This window comes from Amphiprion ocellaris, chromosome 14, assembly GCF_022539595.1.
Source record: "Amphiprion ocellaris isolate individual 3 ecotype Okinawa chromosome 14, ASM2253959v1, whole genome shotgun sequence".
Lineage (NCBI taxonomy): Eukaryota > Metazoa > Chordata > Actinopteri > Pomacentridae > Amphiprion > Amphiprion ocellaris.
The window spans coordinates 19,328,744-19,347,608 of record NC_072779.1 but is presented as its reverse complement, the minus strand read 5'-3'; the positions used below and the strand labels follow the sequence as shown (position 1 = coordinate 19,347,608).

Here is an 18,865-nt window from a genome sequence, read left to right as displayed (position 1 = left end):
TGGCCCCGATAAATCAAGCTGGAATCAGGTAATTGAATTGAAGTCTGATTACTGAATAAACCCCTAAAAACTCATATCTGCATTTCAAAGTTACATATTTAGAGTTTTTTTCTGTGAATATAACCCCTTCCTAACTTAAAATGCCTTAGATGTACCTGCACCCTTGCTTGCTTTAGAATGTGCAGATCTATGAAGTCCCTGCCTCTCTCTGCAAACACCCAGCTGCTACTCACTGCATCTCTAGCACACCAGCTCACTCACGACTCTACTCAAACACTGTAAAACTACGCAATAGCTATGTTTCCATATGATTGTTCAATGAATTTGAAGCAGCTTTTTGAAATGTTGTGGAAAGATAAGAGGAAAACTTGTTCAGCGAATGTCACTCCAGTAGCTGCTTTTGAAAGAAAGCCAGAAAGTGGTGCTATAGGTTAGTTTTTACATTGCTGTAATAAACTGGAAAACAAAAGCACTTGTTTGCGACCTCAAAGACAAAGGAGAAACAAACTAAGTGAAACTTTGGTCACCTATAAGATGAAAAATGGATAGAAAGCTTCTGGAATTGTGTTCAGCTGAGAAATGTATAATAATGTTTTCATTTCAGCTGGTATTGTTCATGTTTCATTCTGTCCGGAGACGAAGACAATGAATGCTTCAGAAACAGTTGATTCGTCATGCGAGTTATGTGTTTGCTACTTCATAACTTAGTCAGAGAGACGTTTCCGTCACTCATTATGTCATCAACTCCTTTTTCAAAAAAGTCAAAAATCACCTTAAGCAAGGAAATGAAGCTATTTTCAAAATAATGAATTTTTTTTTTTTTTTTTTTTTTTAAATTTTGCGATTTGTATTAACCTTTTCTGATATGATATTCAACATGCTTATGACAATACATCAGTAGTTCAGCCGTACATGTTCAAACTTAATAATGATACAGAAAGCTCCACCCTGCAAGTTGACAGGATTGGTTCTTCACACTTCTTACATGTAAAACCCAGTAAGTCTGAATCCATTTATGAGACTGTCATTAGCACCCTGTAGTTTCAAGGTGGAACTACTCGGCCATGACATTGACTGCTGATTTTGCTCTAGCATAATGAAAACACCATATGGACATAGTCACAAGGTAAAATACTTGATTTTCACTGGAGGGGGTCTTTAATCATTTTAGTGAAAAGTAGCAGCTCCTGGTCATCACAAGCTACTGATTGTCACGTTTCTCTCTGAACTCTGTCACTTTAACTTTTAATTGCTTTGTGAGGCTCCTTTCTTAAATGTGAGGTCCATTTGAAAATGCCCGGTCCAATCAGAGCAGCACTCTCTAAATCCTTTCCCTCCTTTGAAGAAAATAAAGTACTAAACATATTAGCAATTACAAGTCTATCCACCGAAGTACTTCAAATTCCTCTTTGAAAACTTATCTCTTCTTCTCTTCATTCTCTTCCCACTCCCCGTTTTCTCTCCTCCTGAACCCCTCTCAGAAACATTTATTAGGGAGTTGTGTTTTACTTGCCGCTCCGTACGTGATCACCTTAAGCCAAACGTTTCGAGATATGTAGGTAGTTGGAGGAACGTCATTAGCATAATTTCCCAGAGGTGCACTGAGCTTAATTATCATGGCTGTGTGCAGACTAGAGCACAGCTCATCACATTAGGATGGAGTCCCTGCTGTTTATGCCCACGCTCCACCAGGTCCCAACTGACTACCTGAAGATTCATTGCTGACACGGTTCAACTTCCTGCAACTCCCAAACTTTCATCTTCCACGCTACCATTCCTCACCTTGAACACACCGAGGGGTCGAGATAATGGAGAAAACTCAATGCACATTTAGATATGTATGTCTGGAGACTGTTGTGGCCCATCTGTTGGAGTTGGTATACAGAGCTGTATGGTGCTTCAACTCATTTTATTTATAAGGGGCCACATGTTTTTGAACATTATTATGTGTCCCCAGGGTGTCTGGAGACCCATAAATTATGAAACAAGATCTTCCCCCTTGATAAGGAAATATGCACTACCAGTCAAAAGTTTGGGGTCACTTAGAAATGTCCTTAATTTTGAAAGAAATGCATTTTTTTTCAATGAAGATAACATTAGATTAATCAGAAATCCAGTCTACACATTGTTAATGTGGTAAATGACTATTCTAGCTGGAAACAGCTGATTTTAATGGAATATATACATAGGGGTACAGAGGCACATTTCCAGCAACCATCACTCCACTGTTTTAATGGTACATTGTGTTAGTTAATGGTGTTTAGATGATTAGAAAACCCTTGTGCAAGCAGAGGTTAGCAAAAGAATAAAAGTGTCAGTTTTCATGGAAAACATGGAATTGTCTGGGTGACCCTGAACTTTTGAACAGTAGTTTACATCTCTGAACAAAGTGTTCAGGTTTGTAGCCTGTTGTGTGTCACAACAGGGTAAACTCCGCCCCGACTGACTGTTCCTCTGGACTTTTCTCTGCCACTTACTGAACAGAGTAAATGAAGAGGGTGTATTCTAATACCCGTACTACCATACTTAATAGTATGGCAGAAAAAGATTTAGTATGTTTCAACACATTGCAAAAAAAAAATACCAGGATGTCCTACTACATCCAGTCTCATTATGCACTATGCAAGCAAGCATGGTTTTCTGGCCATTTGAACCCACAACCCTCTGAACAGTGAAAGATATGTCACGTATGTCACAGGGTCTCATTGGAGTAACAAGCTTGAGCTGCTGAGAGCACACAAACTGGTGACTTTAAACTACAGACAGTGATAAATACATGAGCAACACGGTGAAAGCTTAGGGTGCAAGATTATGACAAAGTAGTATGTCCCATATGTGTACACACAGCAACACAACATGCTTTTTGAGGACAGCTGCATCATGCACTGAAAGTAAAAAGAAAACGTGATTTTGAGTGCATCGAAAAAGAGATGTGCCTGCAGCACTCTTTCCAAAGACGAAGAGAGCAACCTCAGACACTAAAACAGTCCATTTGAATCGGGGCTTAAACTATTTGCCTTGTAAAATGAAAGATCTGTGCTATATTTTGAGCTGAAAACTTAAAATGCACATTATGGGTACATGAAAGATTCACATGAATGTGTTTAATAGGTGTATAATATAGGACCTTTAAAGATGTTTTTTTAAAATGTTTTTTATTGAGCTCTCTAGGTTCCTCAAACATACTGTGTTATTTGTAGTTTCTCCCTGATGCTCGGTCACATCCATGTTTCGGACAGCGCTCTGCTTCCTTCACCATGCCTGCAGATCAGGAGTTGTAGTGGGAAAAAATGTGAGTTAAACGTGTGAGAGAGAACAGAAATTATCAATCCCTATCTCCATTCGTCTGTAGATAGAGGGGGAAATGGAAATATTCCTCGTGTGCGGCCAGTGAAAAAGCAATTTCCTAGAGACAAACCACTACCATGCACTGCCCTTTGTTATGATTTTATTGTGGCACACACACATATCGAGCAAATGCACACAGTGACGAAGTTATCCAGTTTAGACCCATTTATGCAAACACCTTCACATAAGAGTATGTGCCTGTGTATGTGCAATGTAAGGCTGTGTGTGCATGTGGGTTGTATTTTGTGTTTTCTGCCCCAGGCTGTTGCTGTAAATCAGCACCTCATTTACATCAGTCTGCCTGATCACATCTGGGTTATTATTATCTACACGGGACTAGACAGGCATCCGTTCACCTGTTCTTCTCATGGAAAATGCTTGTTTATGTAAATAGAACAGGAGAGACAACACGGTAAAGAACGTGGTAGAGGAAGGCACAGCGGAAGAACAGCAGTTCTGATCGGTAGCTTTGGGCCTGCATCTGTAGTTAAGCAATATTTCTCAGTTTCTTCCAGCATATGTTTCCTGCCACTGCGTTTCATCATCGACAAACATGTCCGACAACACAAACAAATGAGCGTTGTGTTGGAAAATCAAGATTTATTAGCCACATTTTGTTGTTGTTGATTTGAATTTGCCTGCAACTTTACCTGGAAGAAGGCAGGCCTTGACAGAGAAGAAAAATGTGTGTGTTTTTCCTCCTCCGGCTTGTGTGTTGATGTCTTTGCTGTGCAAGGTAATGTGACATCAAACAGGTTTGTGGTTATGTAAGTCCACAGTCTAATGTGTGCACTCTTTCACGTGTCTTTGAAGTGAATAGTAGCAGCAGATAATGTCCCCGTTTGGACAGCAGCCAGATAAGAAGTTTCTTTGAGAAGTGAGAGTAAGCAGTGGGTGCCGGTGACACAGAGGATACAAGCAACACCCAAAGGACCTCTGTGGTTCTGTGCTTCTTCTTCTTCTTCTAATGTTTTTGTATTTACACGTCTGACTGCTCTCGTCCCGATGGAGTTGGTGGTTTCCACCTGACTGCCCGTCTGGCATGTAGGTTAGAGAAGATAAGGAGGGCATTAGTCTATTCTAATATATTCTAGCTGCTTCTTGCAGGCTGCGAGGCCTGAATCTACATTGTATACATGGCCTCTCTTATTTTTCAATGTCGGTGTGGTCTTCGCCTGCTGACTTCTCATTATTAAACACTTTAAAGGGCCTGCCCTCTAAAGAAGAACACACCAAGACAGCATGTTAGTAAACTGCTCTTCTATTTGCTGCTGTTGCACTGTAAATTTCCCCGCTGCGGGATCAATAAAGGTTTAATCTATCTGTCTGTCTGTCTGTCTGTCTGTCTGTCTATCTAAGCTGCTGTTTGATTGTAAATCTCCCTTTTTACCTTTACAAAATTCTAACATATTTAGGGAGTGAATCAGTATGAAGCTTCTGTTCAATAGCTTTTACTGCATGGCCTCCTCTAAACAGGCGTCTCTCTGTCTGGGCCGTGGTGACAATAATCACTGCACTTAATATATTGTATTTTATGTAGCTCTTTGCCCAAGGCAGAACACAGACAGATGACACCATGGCAAAGTTTGAATTAAAGAGCGCTGCATCCACAGTGGGAGAGCCACCCATTTACTATTGAGTTTCATTCAACCCTTCCTCCTGCTAACAGAGTTATGACAGTCAGCACAGGGTTGCAATAGAGTTTGATCCAAGGCAGAGGCCTTAGCTTTGTAATGAAAGGGGCTTTGAAGCTCGTAGAATTGAATTTTTATTAGCAGTATGTGAAGAAGAATAAAATTGAGGAACATTAGATACAAGCTGTATGAAAGTCTAGGACGACAGTATATTGGATTTTTGACATTTTCTGAAGATAGTAGATTGCAGATTTCTCCAGCTGAACTCAGGGCGCCCACGCGTAAATATGACACAAGAGTAATCCTGTGACTTTCAAGGCTTGTGTAATAAACAAAGCCAGTGATTTCTATGTTAGAGGTCTGTGATGAAACTGATTCAGTGTCACGCTTGGATGCCAGGTTATCACACACCTTCCTGCTCCACAATCCTATTCAATCTCTTTCTCTCATTCTCACCGCTGTGAACCTGCTTCACCATCTCTGGGAGCAGCTTTCCATTTCTCGCTACACCACTGAGAAAGAGATTCAAGGTTAATTTAGTTCATTTAGTTGGTAAAAGCTGCACTGAGTCTTTGTATGGCAGCACAATGCTTTCTCGTCTGTTTTATTTAATTTTGCTTCACTTCTCTGCTACCTTTACCGCGATGCACACACACACAAAATCTTTACAAGAGACCAGAGAAGCAAGCACATAAAGGTATTTGCTGTTCACTAGCCAGCACAAAGGGCTGCGCAGCCTTGCAGCTACCTGTGAAAACAGGCCGAGCTGGTGAACAATGAAATCTAGTGCTCTTGGATGCTTCTGGGTGCTTTGACTTTCCAAATCAATATTTCACTCCCACAGTCAGAAGTCTGCACACACACTTCAAAGCTAATGAAGTGTGCATTCAAACAAGTTGGCAGTCACGAGAAATACAATACAGAGAGTAATCCAGGGACACTTTTCTAGATTAACAGACTGCAAGTGTGTTGAAGGACAATATTATAATTGGAAAAGTAACCTAGAGACAGAAATATTGCAGAGCAGAGCAGCCATTGTTAAGAACTGAAACTGCATTTAAGCACAAGATGGTTTGTATATGTTTTAGATTGAATACAAATTTAAATGTCCAAGAGGCTTCTGCCATCTATACTGTAAATTAACACGTGCCTAGGAAGATCGTAAGTTCCTCTTTGGCTCCGTGTGGAATGTTTGCAATGAAACTGGGACACATCACTGCCCAGCTAACTTGAGGCCTCTCCATTATTCACTGTCTCATCATCTCTGAGCCTTTACGATAGCCTCAGCAGCTCTCTTGTGATTGGGGCTGACACAGTCTCTCCACACGTCTACTCTTTATTCCTCTTAGTAGAGAAAGGTCTGGAGGAGCCAGACTTTCCACCCAGTCTTAAGCGCTTACAAATGCAGGCCGTTAATTGGGGCATGGGAGGTTCATAAACTCTTTCTTACCTGAGTCCGAGTCAGGAGGTGAATAATGAAAGGAGTCAGCGTTTTACTGCCTGGTGGCTACTGACAACAGCTGTTTAACACCCTTGTGTTTAAATGAGGAATTTAACTTTATCTGTGTTGCAGAGATTTAAGCTCTGTTTGAGGCTCAAATATGGATTTTTTTTCCCATAACAATAATAGCAAGGAGTTGACTGAATATTCTGCTTTCATGTGATCTCAGTGGTGACTAACTATTGCGTGGTCATGCACTGATGTCAGCAGCCCAAAGGAATTCAGGTTACCACGTTAAGTGTGGGTGTATAGGTTGTGCAACCAGTCAGGCTTCAGTCATGTCAGCCTGTTTGATCACACTGTCCATCTCCGCTAGGATATGAGAGCCATCCACCCTGTAGTAGAAACTGCAATGTTGTGCCATGGTTTTCCAAACCTTATTTGCAGTTTTTTCACAAAACACAGACTTCATTGTTCTGCATTATCCATCCTGTACAGTATGCAATGGCGCAGTCAGACTATCAAAGAGTTCAAATAAAGAATTGCGCATTGATCCAGCAGTCATTTTTAGTCCATATATTCTTCTTGCTGTCAAAACCTGGTGCCTTCATTACCCATAGTGTAAACAGCCAAAGGCGTGGTCAAAGATTCTGGTGTGTTGTCGTGCAAATGTAGCCTCAAGCCTCTAGCCTTAAACCCATTCACGCATACAATGCTTCACTCATCACTCATCGTTTGTAGCTGACAGATGACCGCTAGTGAACATGGACTAAAGTTGCCTAGGTAACTTTGTTGTGTATTTCCCAATGCAAATATCGAGTGAAACTGTCAAGCCTATGCTGCAACAGTTCACCAAAGTTTAATTTCTTTTGGTTTATATATATTCATTTTTGTAGACATTAGTAAATAGAGCTGCCTTAAAATAATACACCAATAGCTGTGGTGAAGCTCAGTTGTTAAGCTCACTGTAAAACTTTGACTCACCTGTCTGAGGTGAAGACAGATACCCAGCATCGTTGGCTGTTAGATCCTGCCAAGTCTCCATACCCACACAACAAACTTTTCATATATCACTGATTTCAGAAACACAGACCCAGGTGGCCGCTTTTTACGCTTTTATGTCCTCATGTGAGTTGTGAGTGCAGTTGTGCAATGAGGGTTTGTTGCAGACCACAATGCAGGTGTTCCATTTTGATGTGGTTGAAGTTGCAGGAACCAAAGTCAAGGTTTGTTGTTTCCTCCTGGTAAACATTTGGGGACCTCAGTGATGGCATCATATGTTAATCAATGGTATCCTTTGCTCCCATTGGTAGCTGCCTCAGTGGCGTCACCTCAAAGTTGAGATTAGTTTCACTCAGTACCGGCCTACTTTGCCAACAATTATTTCACCTGTCATTGTTACATGTCACTGAATATCATTGACATTCCCTGATGTCTGGTCGCCACATTGCTTGTATTTTCTCTGTACAATTGCAGGGATTTAAGCTGAAAGCTCTGATAAGCTTGCTTATTTTCTAAATTACAAAGTTGTATTCTTCAGCATCAACCAATGCTGACTCAAATGATATCACTTGAGGCCATGTATCTCCACACAGCTTTCTCTGGAGTCACAAAAGGCCTTATATATACATAAATATAAATACAGAATAGAGCATCCCCAAATCTGTAAACAGACTTAATGTGTAGGATCGATGGAACTCCCTTTTAAGACTTCTGAATGCACTTTGGTTTGGTTTCATCTCTTTGAGATTTGCAAGGATAAAATTGATCCATTTCGAGTTAGCCTCTGATTTGAGGTTGATTTTACAGCTCCTCAACACTTCTTCTCTCATTAAAGGCTTGCAGAGATCAAGTCAGCCTGAGGTGCAGCTTATCTGATCCAGACAACCACCCTGTATACCGTCCTGGTCTGATTGATAAAATCCAGTCCTCATTCTGCTTCCTTGACACTTGTTAGAGACTTCTGCCTGGGTTTCATTCCTGTATTGATTATTTCAGGACTATGTCGAGCTGTGGTTCATGTACCCATTCTGGCTTTGTGTCCTACTTTTCTTTAAATGCCATCACTTCAGTGTAAAAGAGAAGCAGCCCTTTGGCTGCAGACACGCATGTGTCTTTGTGTTTCTTCTACAAAAGCCAAGGATAGTTTGATAAAGAAGGTCATTAAAATGCCATTAAGCAGTGAGCTTTGAGGCGTTGGGCCCCTACAGATAAAACATGGGGCCGCTCAGAGAGCTGGGAAGGCCAGGTACTGGGTTGTGCTAATCAAGGGTGAGAGGAAGGTCCTGAATGAACTCCACAGAGGCACTACAGGAGGCTAGACAAACCATACTCAAGAGATATCTCTACTTTGCTCAATCATACCTCTTTCTTTGTTTCCCCCCTCTCGCTCCACTTTCTCTCTACCTAACAGTCATCCCCAAAGCCCCCAGTGTGCAACTAGAACATCACTGAAAGCTTCCTACCTCCTCATCCTTATTCAGCTGCAACTGTTCACTGCCTACACAAACCATCGATTTAATACTCATACAGCTATTGCATTGTAGCTCACATATGAGCACTGTTTTCCACTGACCATGAAGCTGCTGTCTTTGAAAGTAGGAAAACCAACATCCCCTGAAATCAATACAGCGTAATAAAAGACAAGTTTGTTGTGTTTTCAAGTGAGCAACTCACTATCACGAGTTCAAGCTTTTCCAGTAACCTCAGCTCTCTAAAGCTAAAACAACTATGACACCTGGAATTGTAATGGAAATCCAGCCAGCCCTCAGAATGACTAAGAGCAGCAATGATAGCCCGTAGCGCAGTCGATAACTGTTTGGCAGCGCGAACTGGGAGACTTGACTCAATTTGTAAGAGTGAGCCGCTCTCTGGCTGCATGGGTGCTGAGGAGAGTGTCTGAGAAAGCTGATCACTGCAGAGGTGCAGGGGGAGTTTCTTTTTACGAAGCCCAGGAGTTTTGAAATAAAGAGTGCAAGTGGATTTAAAGAGACATGAATCATTCACCATTAGAAGGTTCTTTCAATTACAGGTCATCTGTGCTTTTGTTGTTCAATACATTAAAAGCTCTGTTGTGCCACTGCTGGGCTTCTAAAACTACGAGGTCATGGTTTATTTTTATAAATGTAACTCAAAGCAACAAATCATAAGTCTCAGGGCAAATGGAGGTACTTCAGCCCCGATGAAGTATCTAAAATACACACTTGACTTTGAGTCTGTTTCTGCAAAACCTCTACTGCCACCAAGTGGCTCTCAGTTTGTAGTGATACCAACGATACCTATCTAGCCATTAGGACCCAGAAGTTCGGTAGTAGTCTGATTAGATTTTGGCTATCGGACTGGATCATATCTTTAAAATGAGTTGTCCAAAAGCAAATAAAGAATTCTCAAATCAGATTACTTTGCATTATCCAGTCTTGGTTTGTCAGATTAGGATACCGGTGTTCTAAAAAAATATATAAATAAAATCAGGATTATTCTCATCCAAGGATGGATTTCGGGAACAGAATGTAATAAAACTTAAAAATATGTTAAATATTCCTACATTTGTATCATGTAGTGTACACTTATTAGATTCTGGGCTTGATTTAAACCTTACAGTAATTAAGCAGATAAAGTAGCCATCAGGCTACCTAAGAGTCTCAATACTGTAAAGTTGAAAACAAAGGATTTTGCCCTCATTAAATAAGTCCCAAAACAGCTGTCGATATCAAACGAAAAAAATATATATCATTTTAACCAACATTAATTACTGTATGCTCTGATTTTTATAAGGACAGTGACACAATCATCAGAGATGTTTGTGCCTACAAAAAGATTCTAAAAACTGATCCCTCCTGTTTTTTATTTTGTAAGCTACTGGTCATTTTTCACTTTTTCATGATTTAAAATGAGTATAAATTATCCACAATGTATTTGTGAATAGTGTATATTTATTTGATTATATTTATTTGTTGAGGGCCAGATGAGGACTGAGTTTAAAAGAGTTGAAAATGGACGGAGGTGGGGTTTTTTTAGGCTGTATTCAAATAGACTTAAAGTGCTTGCTATTTTACTACTCTCGTTTACGTTGCTAGTATCATACACTGTAGTATTTACTCCCATCTAGGGAACCAATGTATCAGGATCCAATCCCATGTTGCATTAAAAAAAGTGAGAGACTATCTGATTAAATAGCAAAATCTCAAAAGCAGGGATTTTAACTGGATGTTAAAGTTTTTTGTTTTTAAATCAAATGACAATCAACAAAAATCACATAAATAAACATATTTTTTCATTGGCATTTAGTGATGCCATGCAATTGGCTGCCTTGATATTGAGAGATATTTTTTGGTCTTAATAACTGTCTTTATAAACTTTTATGAGTATTATTCCTTCAGTAAAAGGTACAAATTCTAAACCATACATGGAATTCTAGTCTCCTCTGTTCCACTGGCTTGGTGGCAAAAACAAATATCTCAAAAGTGGGATGAAAAAAAAACCTGACTGCAGGGCTGAATCCACTAGAGAAGAAAAAAATATTTATTTTTCTTTCCTTTAAAAAGAGTTTGATATAAAGTCAACCTGATAGCTGAGTGGTCAGTGCCTGTACCATATGTGCATATATACCCTGAGCAGCAGATTCCTGGCTCTATTCCCAGCCAGTCAGACCATTTGCTACGTCATACTCCTACTCTCTGTCCAAGGTTCCTGTCTCTCTTTACTATCCTAGCAAATAAATCTGAAAAAGCCCCAAAATAAACTTTAAAAACAGAGTTTGCTATACTCAGTGAGATTTTATCTGTGAAAGAATAACTTTCACTGTGTATATTTGTGGTAAATCTCTCTTCTACAAATCTATACAAGCATACTGTACACTATCTAACTTCTCTGTCTCGTATTTTCTCTGCAGTTTTCATCATGGCTGCCGGACTGCTGGTCTACCCGTTCGGCTTAAACTCCTCACTCGTCCGCTCCTTCTGTGGAGACTCCGACATCTACTACGCCGGCGAGTGCCAGATCGGCTGGGGCTACATGCTGGCTATCGTTGGAGTCATGCTCACCGTCTTCTTGCCCTTTTTTGCCAAATATGCACCGAAGGAGCAGCTGTCCCCCACCCCTTTGCCCACGCTGTTATAGTTATGTCTTGTTTTTTCCCCCCGCCTGATCATTCTCGCTAACCTGGGCTTGATGTCATGGAAGGACACCTGCATCTTGTTTTTGAAGGTGATGCTACTTGGGAAGCCCCACTCAGCGATAACTAAAGCTGACACTACAAGAACAAACACTGTCTTCCTGCATCTGTTATGTAATTAATTCAAAATCAGTTCTTTTAAATGGAATGTTTTATGTTTTATTAATACTTGGTGGTTATAATTTCTTCCCTCAAAATATCATGAGTTTGACATACGTCTTCATGTCAGCTTTGGAGATGATGCAGCTGGAAGACGAAAGAACTGATAAACTCAAGAAACAAACATAACAAGTATTTGCTAAAAAATTAAGTGTTTACCTTTGTTTTGTTTTTTTGTGAAAACAAGAACATATGTAACATTCCAAAACAGACTGGAATTTGTCTGCATATAGAGAGTGGAAGCATGACATTTTGTGGCAGTAGGATTCGAGCAATCAAACAGTGTTTCAGTAAGATTTTTTGAAGAACACTAAAGTCAGCAAGAGAGCCAATGTGAATGGCCAAAGACTGGGACAATTCATGGATTTAGGCCCGTGTGTCTCAACTCTGAGGGAGCTGCATCTACATTGTACAGTGCTGGACTGTAAATATAGTCTGGATTTAACAGAGCTGATGTTTGAGGTTTCGAAACAACACATTGATAAGAGAATTCCAACGCTTTGAAGGATTTTTCTCTTCAGACTGTTTTTGCCCTTCAGTCTTGTGACCAGGCAGCAAACCAGTGGGAGTCAAGAAGACGTTTTAGCTTTCAAAGACAGCGCATTTAGTAACTGTCACAAAGAAAAGGACAATAGACACAGCATCAGACCTGCCGAAAGGACAAATGGATCATCTTCTCTCTTCTCTAACAAGGAAGCGAATCATAATGACAAGTAGTTGTTTCAGAGCAGTGTTGTCAAAAAGAAATTGTTGGGATATTACATCCTTCTGTAAACCTTTTTCCCAGATTTGTTTGTGTAATGTAACTCGCTTGTTTTTTCTGTCTACAACACACAATACTAAACACTCTAATTCAGGAAAAAATGATTGCAAAAGGCAGGGAGATGTAGGAATTTTGTCAAAAATGCATGATAAGACAGCTTTGTTAACGGTTGAACAATTGATCTAGATTTTAAACATGATCTGACCAACTTGTGCCTTTTAACATAACCAAGACAAGTGTTTAATACAATTATCAGGTAATCATCTTTTTCTGCTGAAAAACTGTGGCTCCTGTTGTGTGATTTTTTTTTTCTGTTATATTTTTCCTCTCAGCGGTAAAGTGTTTCTCCTGTACTTGATGCAGTATGATCTCATTAACTTGAGAAAATGTTGTGGAGGAAAAAAATTATGTCTTCAAATCCTTGGAGATAATGGCAGACAGAAAGAAAAAAAAAACGAAAGTAATGTACTTGTGTTCAATTATGCCCTGAGACGTTTATGCCAATTACCTAGAAAAGGTAAATCACTTGAATTGCTGTATTAAAAGGTTGTGACATGCAGCTAACAGATTAATTCCTGGCATCCTTGTCTTATGTGATTTAGAATTTGAGTGGTAGATGAGGGAACTGTACAAAATGAACTTCGCCTTTGGTCATCATTGCTGAGCTGCCACATTAATTCACCTTATGTGTAAAACGTGGCTTAAAATAATTCGCTCCTCAAATAAGCTAATGTGTTGGTGTGTTTTTCCGTCAACCCATTTCTCCTTTTAAGCGCTGGCATCATTCCTGTCATGTCCCAAGAGCAAAATGTCTACTTTTCCACTTACTGTCCCTGTACACTGCCAATTTCATCAAGCTAGACTCCCTTTTCTAGTGGGTGTTTATGTGGGTAATCGTGTTCAATAATAAGTTTGAGTTTGCTAATTCGTTAAACTTTAAATAATCCCCAAATTTGGGTTCCCATATTAACATGTGCTGACATTAAAAAAATTACTGTGATTATGTTGCCATATTTGAAGAAGATCAGGAGAGGACTGTTGGTATTGTATTGGACCTCATACTGTGCTTGACTGTGTGGGAATGACTGGCGTGACTGCACTGGATTTATTCCCCTATTTGTTGAACCATTGTGTGTAAAGTCTCAGCACTGGTGAAACTGTTTTGGTAGAGTAGAATTATTGTTTTTTCCATTGTGATGTTTGACTGTAAATAAACTAACTGTACTTGATATCACATGTTATTCCTAACTGCCCCGTTTTTCAAAGATATATTTTGAGATATTACCTCATCGTGTTTGCTTTACCTGAATTAACTTCTAAACAATGTTTGCTGTTCTGTGAATTTTCTTTGTAATAAAAATATTTCATAACTTATAAAAAAAAGAGGCTTTACTTTTCAATAAGGGCTTTGTTAAATTACTTTTATATTTGATCACAAATAAATACAAAAATGTGAGAACATGTAAGCAAACTGTTACAGAATACAAGCAAATGGAAACAGCACCACCCTCTATTGGTGAAAAACTTTACAAAACGACGTTTTTTTTTAGAACTACTTGGATTTCCAACTGTAACAACGTATAGAACATAGCACTAACCTTGGCTCTCATGCACCCCCTTCAAATACAGGTATACTACTGTTGAAGGTATCTGCTCATGCTCAGACTTCACTGAGTAATTTTACCAGCAACCTCATTTCTGCATCACAGGCTTTGACAGCTTCCTGGGCATTCCTCAGCTCTGAGGGCAGGCCAGGCCTGACGGACACACAGATCAGGACATCCCTGCTGCGGTCATAGTTACCCACACAGCGATGGACCTGACCACGGATGAGACGAGGCAGCACCCGCTCCTGTTGGACAAAGGACAGAAATGAAGTCTGACTGCAGTGCTGTTTTATTTTATTAGTAATATATACAGATTGTTAAGTTAGATCTGATATGACACCCTCTAGATTCCAATCAAGGTCAATGATGATTGCTATGGAGTTTCTTTCTTTATTCAAGACCATTGTCTTTAAGTTTGGGAATATTATGTCTTCAATCTACGTTCAAATTTTGTAATGTTTTACATCAAAATTCTGCTCTCTCTACACAACAGACCCTGCTTGGGTGCAAATCTGCCGTGCTCCTGCTCAGTCCTATTTCTCTCTGTCTCTGTCCTATGTTTCAGTTTGAGTGCATCTACTTCTACATAGAATACTTCTGTGTGCTCACAAAACTTCTGCTTTCAGATTCGTGTTCTCAATATGCAAGCTATGGCACTGACGAATGAAATCGTTGCTCTTTCCATGCAGGTGCGTTCACTTTCCTTATTACAGCCTGTTATTGTGGGAACACAAAGACACATCAGTGTTCATTGTTTGTAGCCCACTAACAATGCTCACACTACTAAGCATAATTAACACCAAGTATATCACCACAGATGTATTTCCACAGTGTACATAGGAATTTATTAATTACCTTTTGAAGAAAATGATAGCATCATTTAATAAAAATATTTACTTGAGGTCCTTGATTTGTTGATTAATGCTGGCAAGTGATTTGCTGAACCCAGGTAAATGGGGTGCTGAAAACAAATGAACTGACCTAATTTTCTCCTCTAGCGCCATGATAGGAGCAAATGTGCTATGAGGCTACTATTATATGTACATATTATAGCAAAAATTCAGCTACTGGTATATGTTGTAACTCCAAAATTCCTTCACAAAAACAAGGCAAGCACATTGAATAAGCCCTGGAGGGTGGGAGTGTATGAACCTAATTACACTGTAAACACTTGAGGAAAGCTTTATAAAATCTGAACACAGCATGAAGACATAATGCCCTCAGACTGAATGGCCATGCTCTTGAATAAAGAAAGGAAAGTTACACACCTGCATACAAAATGTACAGAGTTACTGGTTTACTTGTACAATGACTGTACATAACTAAAGTGCATCATAGGCATGATACTGAACATGGATAGCACACTACTAAATACAAAGTCAGTGTTTTGTCTGACTGAACTTGAAAAGAGTCAGAGATGTTACTGTGTTCAAATGTACATTACCCTCTGATAACTTAAAGACACAATCATTTGCATTTTCTTAGTTTTTCCAAACTCACATTTTCATAAAAGACGCACTGCACAGCCTCCTTCCCATCCCTGATGAGGAAGTTCTTGGCTCCGTAGCGACCCAGTGTGACCGCAGAGTCTAAAGTAGCTGTTGGAGAAGCGCAGCCTGTCAGATTGATGGTGCTTAAAAATATTTAACAGCCCACAACAGAGACAACAGAGACTGCAAATCAGCTCACCAAATATCTCAAATAAGTAAGGCACTTTGTCTTTAAACTGACTCCAGTGTCTCATGCCATCAATAACTGCTGTTAGGATCCTCAGTGAGTTCTCGATGGCCGGCTTTACTGGAATTGCCCCCTGCTAAACACAGCAAAAAAAATGTTGCACTGACCAATAACCACAGTATAAAACATTCAGACTGTGAAATATCTGTATATTACACATTTTTCATATCACGCTCTACCTGAGTTTCAGTTAGTCGAGCAGTCTGAGGTTGATTTGAGCTCCTCTTTCCCTCAAAGGAAGATCTTTTTGGTTCAAAACTGTTAGTAAATTTCCAGGAGTTCTTCTGTGGCTGCACAGCATGAGCAGAGGGCCTCCTGGGTGGTGGGACAGGAGGAGGAGGAGGAGGAGGAAGAAGAGGTCTGGACTGCTGGGAATACGGAGATGGCTGCCGACCCATCTGAGAAAAACCTGTATGGGGCGTTGGCTTGCTTTGTGCGCTCTCATTGCGAGGGGCTTGATATTTGTTCTGTGTGGAATTAACACTGGCACTGGAATCCTGTTGTCTGACTATGTAGCTGGAGGGTCCGGTCCCTGAGCTAAAATGAAAATAACAATCCGTTATAATGTATTGTGATCTAAAACTCAGCATGACAAACTTTTAGGATGATGTTTGAATTTCTTTAGTGTATGTTTTTATGCATTATCTCTGCTAGGCTGCAATCAAGTTACTGCAAAATCAAGGGTCAAAAAATTGTGTTTGTTGTCTGTTGCTCCTAATAAGTACTAGTGTCCATACATCAGCAAACCATTCCCTCTTTTGTTCAGGTGTCTGTATTAATATCTAGAATTTCATTACTTAGAAATCAACAACACCCAGTGCATCTGACTTTGCCCTTTCAGATTTCTGAGCAGCTTTCATTGTAGATATACTATAACAAGTAGCATAACATACAGTATTTTATACTAATAGTCAAACAGTTAATAAAAGGCACCTTCTACTTCCAGCTTTATATGGATGTGGTACAGGTCCATAGGCTCTCACTGTAGGGCCCGGTCCAGGAGCAGGTCTGTTGTTGCCATACTGCTGGGGTGGAGTTGACTGTGGGGCGCCCTGTTTATTCCATTGGTGCCTTTGGGGAGCACCAGAAGATGGACCTGAGGCCTGGTAACATCCATATGCACCTGTAGAAAAGTGTATTCTCAGAGGTGAAACTCCTTACAAATAACAGCTGTCTCTGTCTGTAGCTGTGGTTATCTTCCTTCACAGGTAGACACTTCACCATGTTATGTGGCTAGAGACTGACTTTGAGCAGTCATTACATTAAAACACATACAATGCAATCAACAGAAAGAATCAGATCTCTCTCTGTGGTTGTACTGCCACCTAGTGATAGATATATAGTAGAGACGTAAAGACTGAATACTTCACCTGGTGTGCTGTGAGATGTAGCTGAGCTGGTGCTTGCCATGTATTCACTGTGGGAAAAGAATTCATTCTCAGATGGTGTAGATGTCAAAGGAATTCTGTTTCTCTTCTTCTGGTTAAAGAGTGGAATAGAGAGGCAGCCTGATAGAGACAGAAGAGGAAACCCAAATGAACATAACAAAGTACTCGGGACAATATACTAGGCCAAAAGCGGAGATTGTTTTGTGTAAATTCCTCTCAGTATTTAGAATTTCTGCAGTTGTCATCCCAATAAAAATATGACGGAGGCAAAGGACTTTTACTGTGAGTAAACAGTGTAGTGTCTACTGCTCAGTGTATGAATGATATGTGTTCTGAGTGTGCAGCAAGTTTGGAACATGAGCTTTTAAAGTCCCAGGATTTATAAATTAATTCTAATTAATGACGGGTTGTCTCAGCAGGGATAATATACAAGAAATTAATCCGCAGGAGAATAAATATTGGAAAGCAACACAGAATGCCTGGGAGTCTTACTGCGTTATATTCAATTATCTTGTGAACTGTCAAATGGTGCTTGAATTTTGTTTTCCTTTACAACAAATAAGGAGATTTCCACCATAAATTGATGCAGCAAAAGCGCAAACTGATACATAACGATTCACCAGAATGCAGGAAATAAAGTATTATACTTATTTTTTGGATGTGGTACCATCCAAAAAAGCAAACACAGCCTGACAGGAATCAAAACTGCCCACATTAAAACGAGGAAATGAACACAGTGGTTGAGTGGTTTGCAGATTGTGAAATAAACGTCTTTAACATACCTGCTGTGGGTCTAGGTGGCTGGTTTTCCTGTCTCCTCATTGTGGTAGCAGTCAATTAGCAGAAACACAAAGAAGAAAAGGTGTCCTGCTCAGTCACTTGCTGCTAAAAATGAAACGTTGCCAGGTTACCTCACTTGACTTGACAAGTTAAGCCAGTTTATATTGCTCAGACTTGTAAGGTTAGCATACCTTAAAATTAGCTAGCTAGCTAACGAGCCAGTGTTCACACAATTCTTCCAGCTGGAAAGCGTCACAGCTGTAAAGTCCAAGGGCCGCTTGGAATTTTGTTGTTTTTGCTGTTCCAAATCGTTTTCTGTTAAGACTGTACGTAAATCACAAATTATTGTTGTCGGGAGAAGCTGCTAAAGTCCGAACGACGAACATCGTTCGGCACGCGCCAAAATTCACCGTTGCCTTCAGGTTCTTCAAACAAGCTCGGAGGTCGTAGATACAGCTCAGTTCATCCAATTCCTCTGCGCAACAAAGAAATAACAACAGCGTCTTTATGCCTCCCAATGTGTATTTTGTGGTGCATTTTTATAATGAGGGGAAATAATAATAAGGAATTGTTAAATATACTTTGTTGAGAGTTTTTTGTTGTACTTCCGCGACTGTAGTGTATTGTGGTTGTAGTAGGCAGAAGTATTCAAAATTAGCTGTACCTGAAAGCAGCTGTAAACTGTTGGTACACCACGTCAGTATTGGATTACTTTAAAAGCAATTAAATAAATTCAGTTTCAAAAGTATGTTAGGCACTGTAACTGATGCTACTGTATGCACTACACAGTATATATAGTGATTGAACGTATCACCTCCAGCATTTGTTAACATGG

General features: G+C 39.9%; 2 protein-coding genes across 4 annotated transcripts in view; one reads left to right on the top strand and one right to left on the bottom strand.

The window, feature by feature from the left end:
- The window catches only part of LOC111572620 (LHFPL tetraspan subfamily member 7 protein), a 128,520-nt gene extending 114,619 nt beyond the window's left edge, over positions 1–13,901 (top strand). Inside the window, exon 3 of the mRNA XM_023276362.3 lies at positions 11,315–13,901. Within this exon, the coding sequence (XP_023132130.2) occupies positions 11,315–11,541 (227 nt within the window). The 3' untranslated portion in view covers positions 11,542–13,901. The remainder of the gene's footprint in view (positions 1–11,314) is intronic.
- A 24-nt stretch (positions 13,902–13,925) lies between these two features.
- Positions 13,926–18,432, bottom strand: LOC111572624 (spermatogenesis-associated protein 22). 3 transcript variants are annotated; one of them, XM_023276370.3, is made up of 8 exons: positions 18,222–18,432; positions 18,033–18,135; positions 17,233–17,370; positions 16,796–16,985; positions 16,042–16,399; positions 15,815–15,938; positions 15,626–15,723; positions 13,926–14,370 (listed from the first exon to the last, which is right to left on the bottom strand). In XM_023276370.3, exons 2-8 carry the CDS (start codon positions 18,070–18,072, stop codon positions 14,179–14,181), a joined length of 1,140 nt encoding a protein of 379 aa, XP_023132138.1. In that variant the 5' UTR covers positions 18,073–18,135; positions 18,222–18,432; the 3' UTR covers positions 13,926–14,178. The 3 variants fall into 3 exon arrangements, with proteins under 3 accessions (XP_023132138.1, XP_023132140.1, XP_023132139.1); XM_023276372.3 differs by having other exon boundaries at positions 15,815–15,935; XM_023276371.3 differs by having other exon boundaries at positions 18,033–18,132.
- Positions 18,433–18,865: the final 433 nt, after the last annotated feature.

What these genes read in the sequence shown, in the direction of transcription:
- LOC111572624 (XM_023276370.3), bottom strand. Translation starts at nt 18,072, where the DNA reads ATGAGGAGACAGGAAAACCAGCCACCTAGACCCACAGCAG. An exon ending in CTCGACTAACTGAAACTCAG is followed by an intron (nt 15,939 to 16,041) that starts GTAGAGCGTGAT and finishes TGCTGTGTTTAG; the next exon opens with CAGGGGGCAATTCCAGTAAA. An exon ending in AGTGCGTCTTTTATGAAAAT is followed by an intron (nt 14,371 to 15,625) that starts GTGAGTTTGGAA and finishes TTTGTCCAACAG; the next exon opens with GAGCGGGTGCTGCCTCGTCT.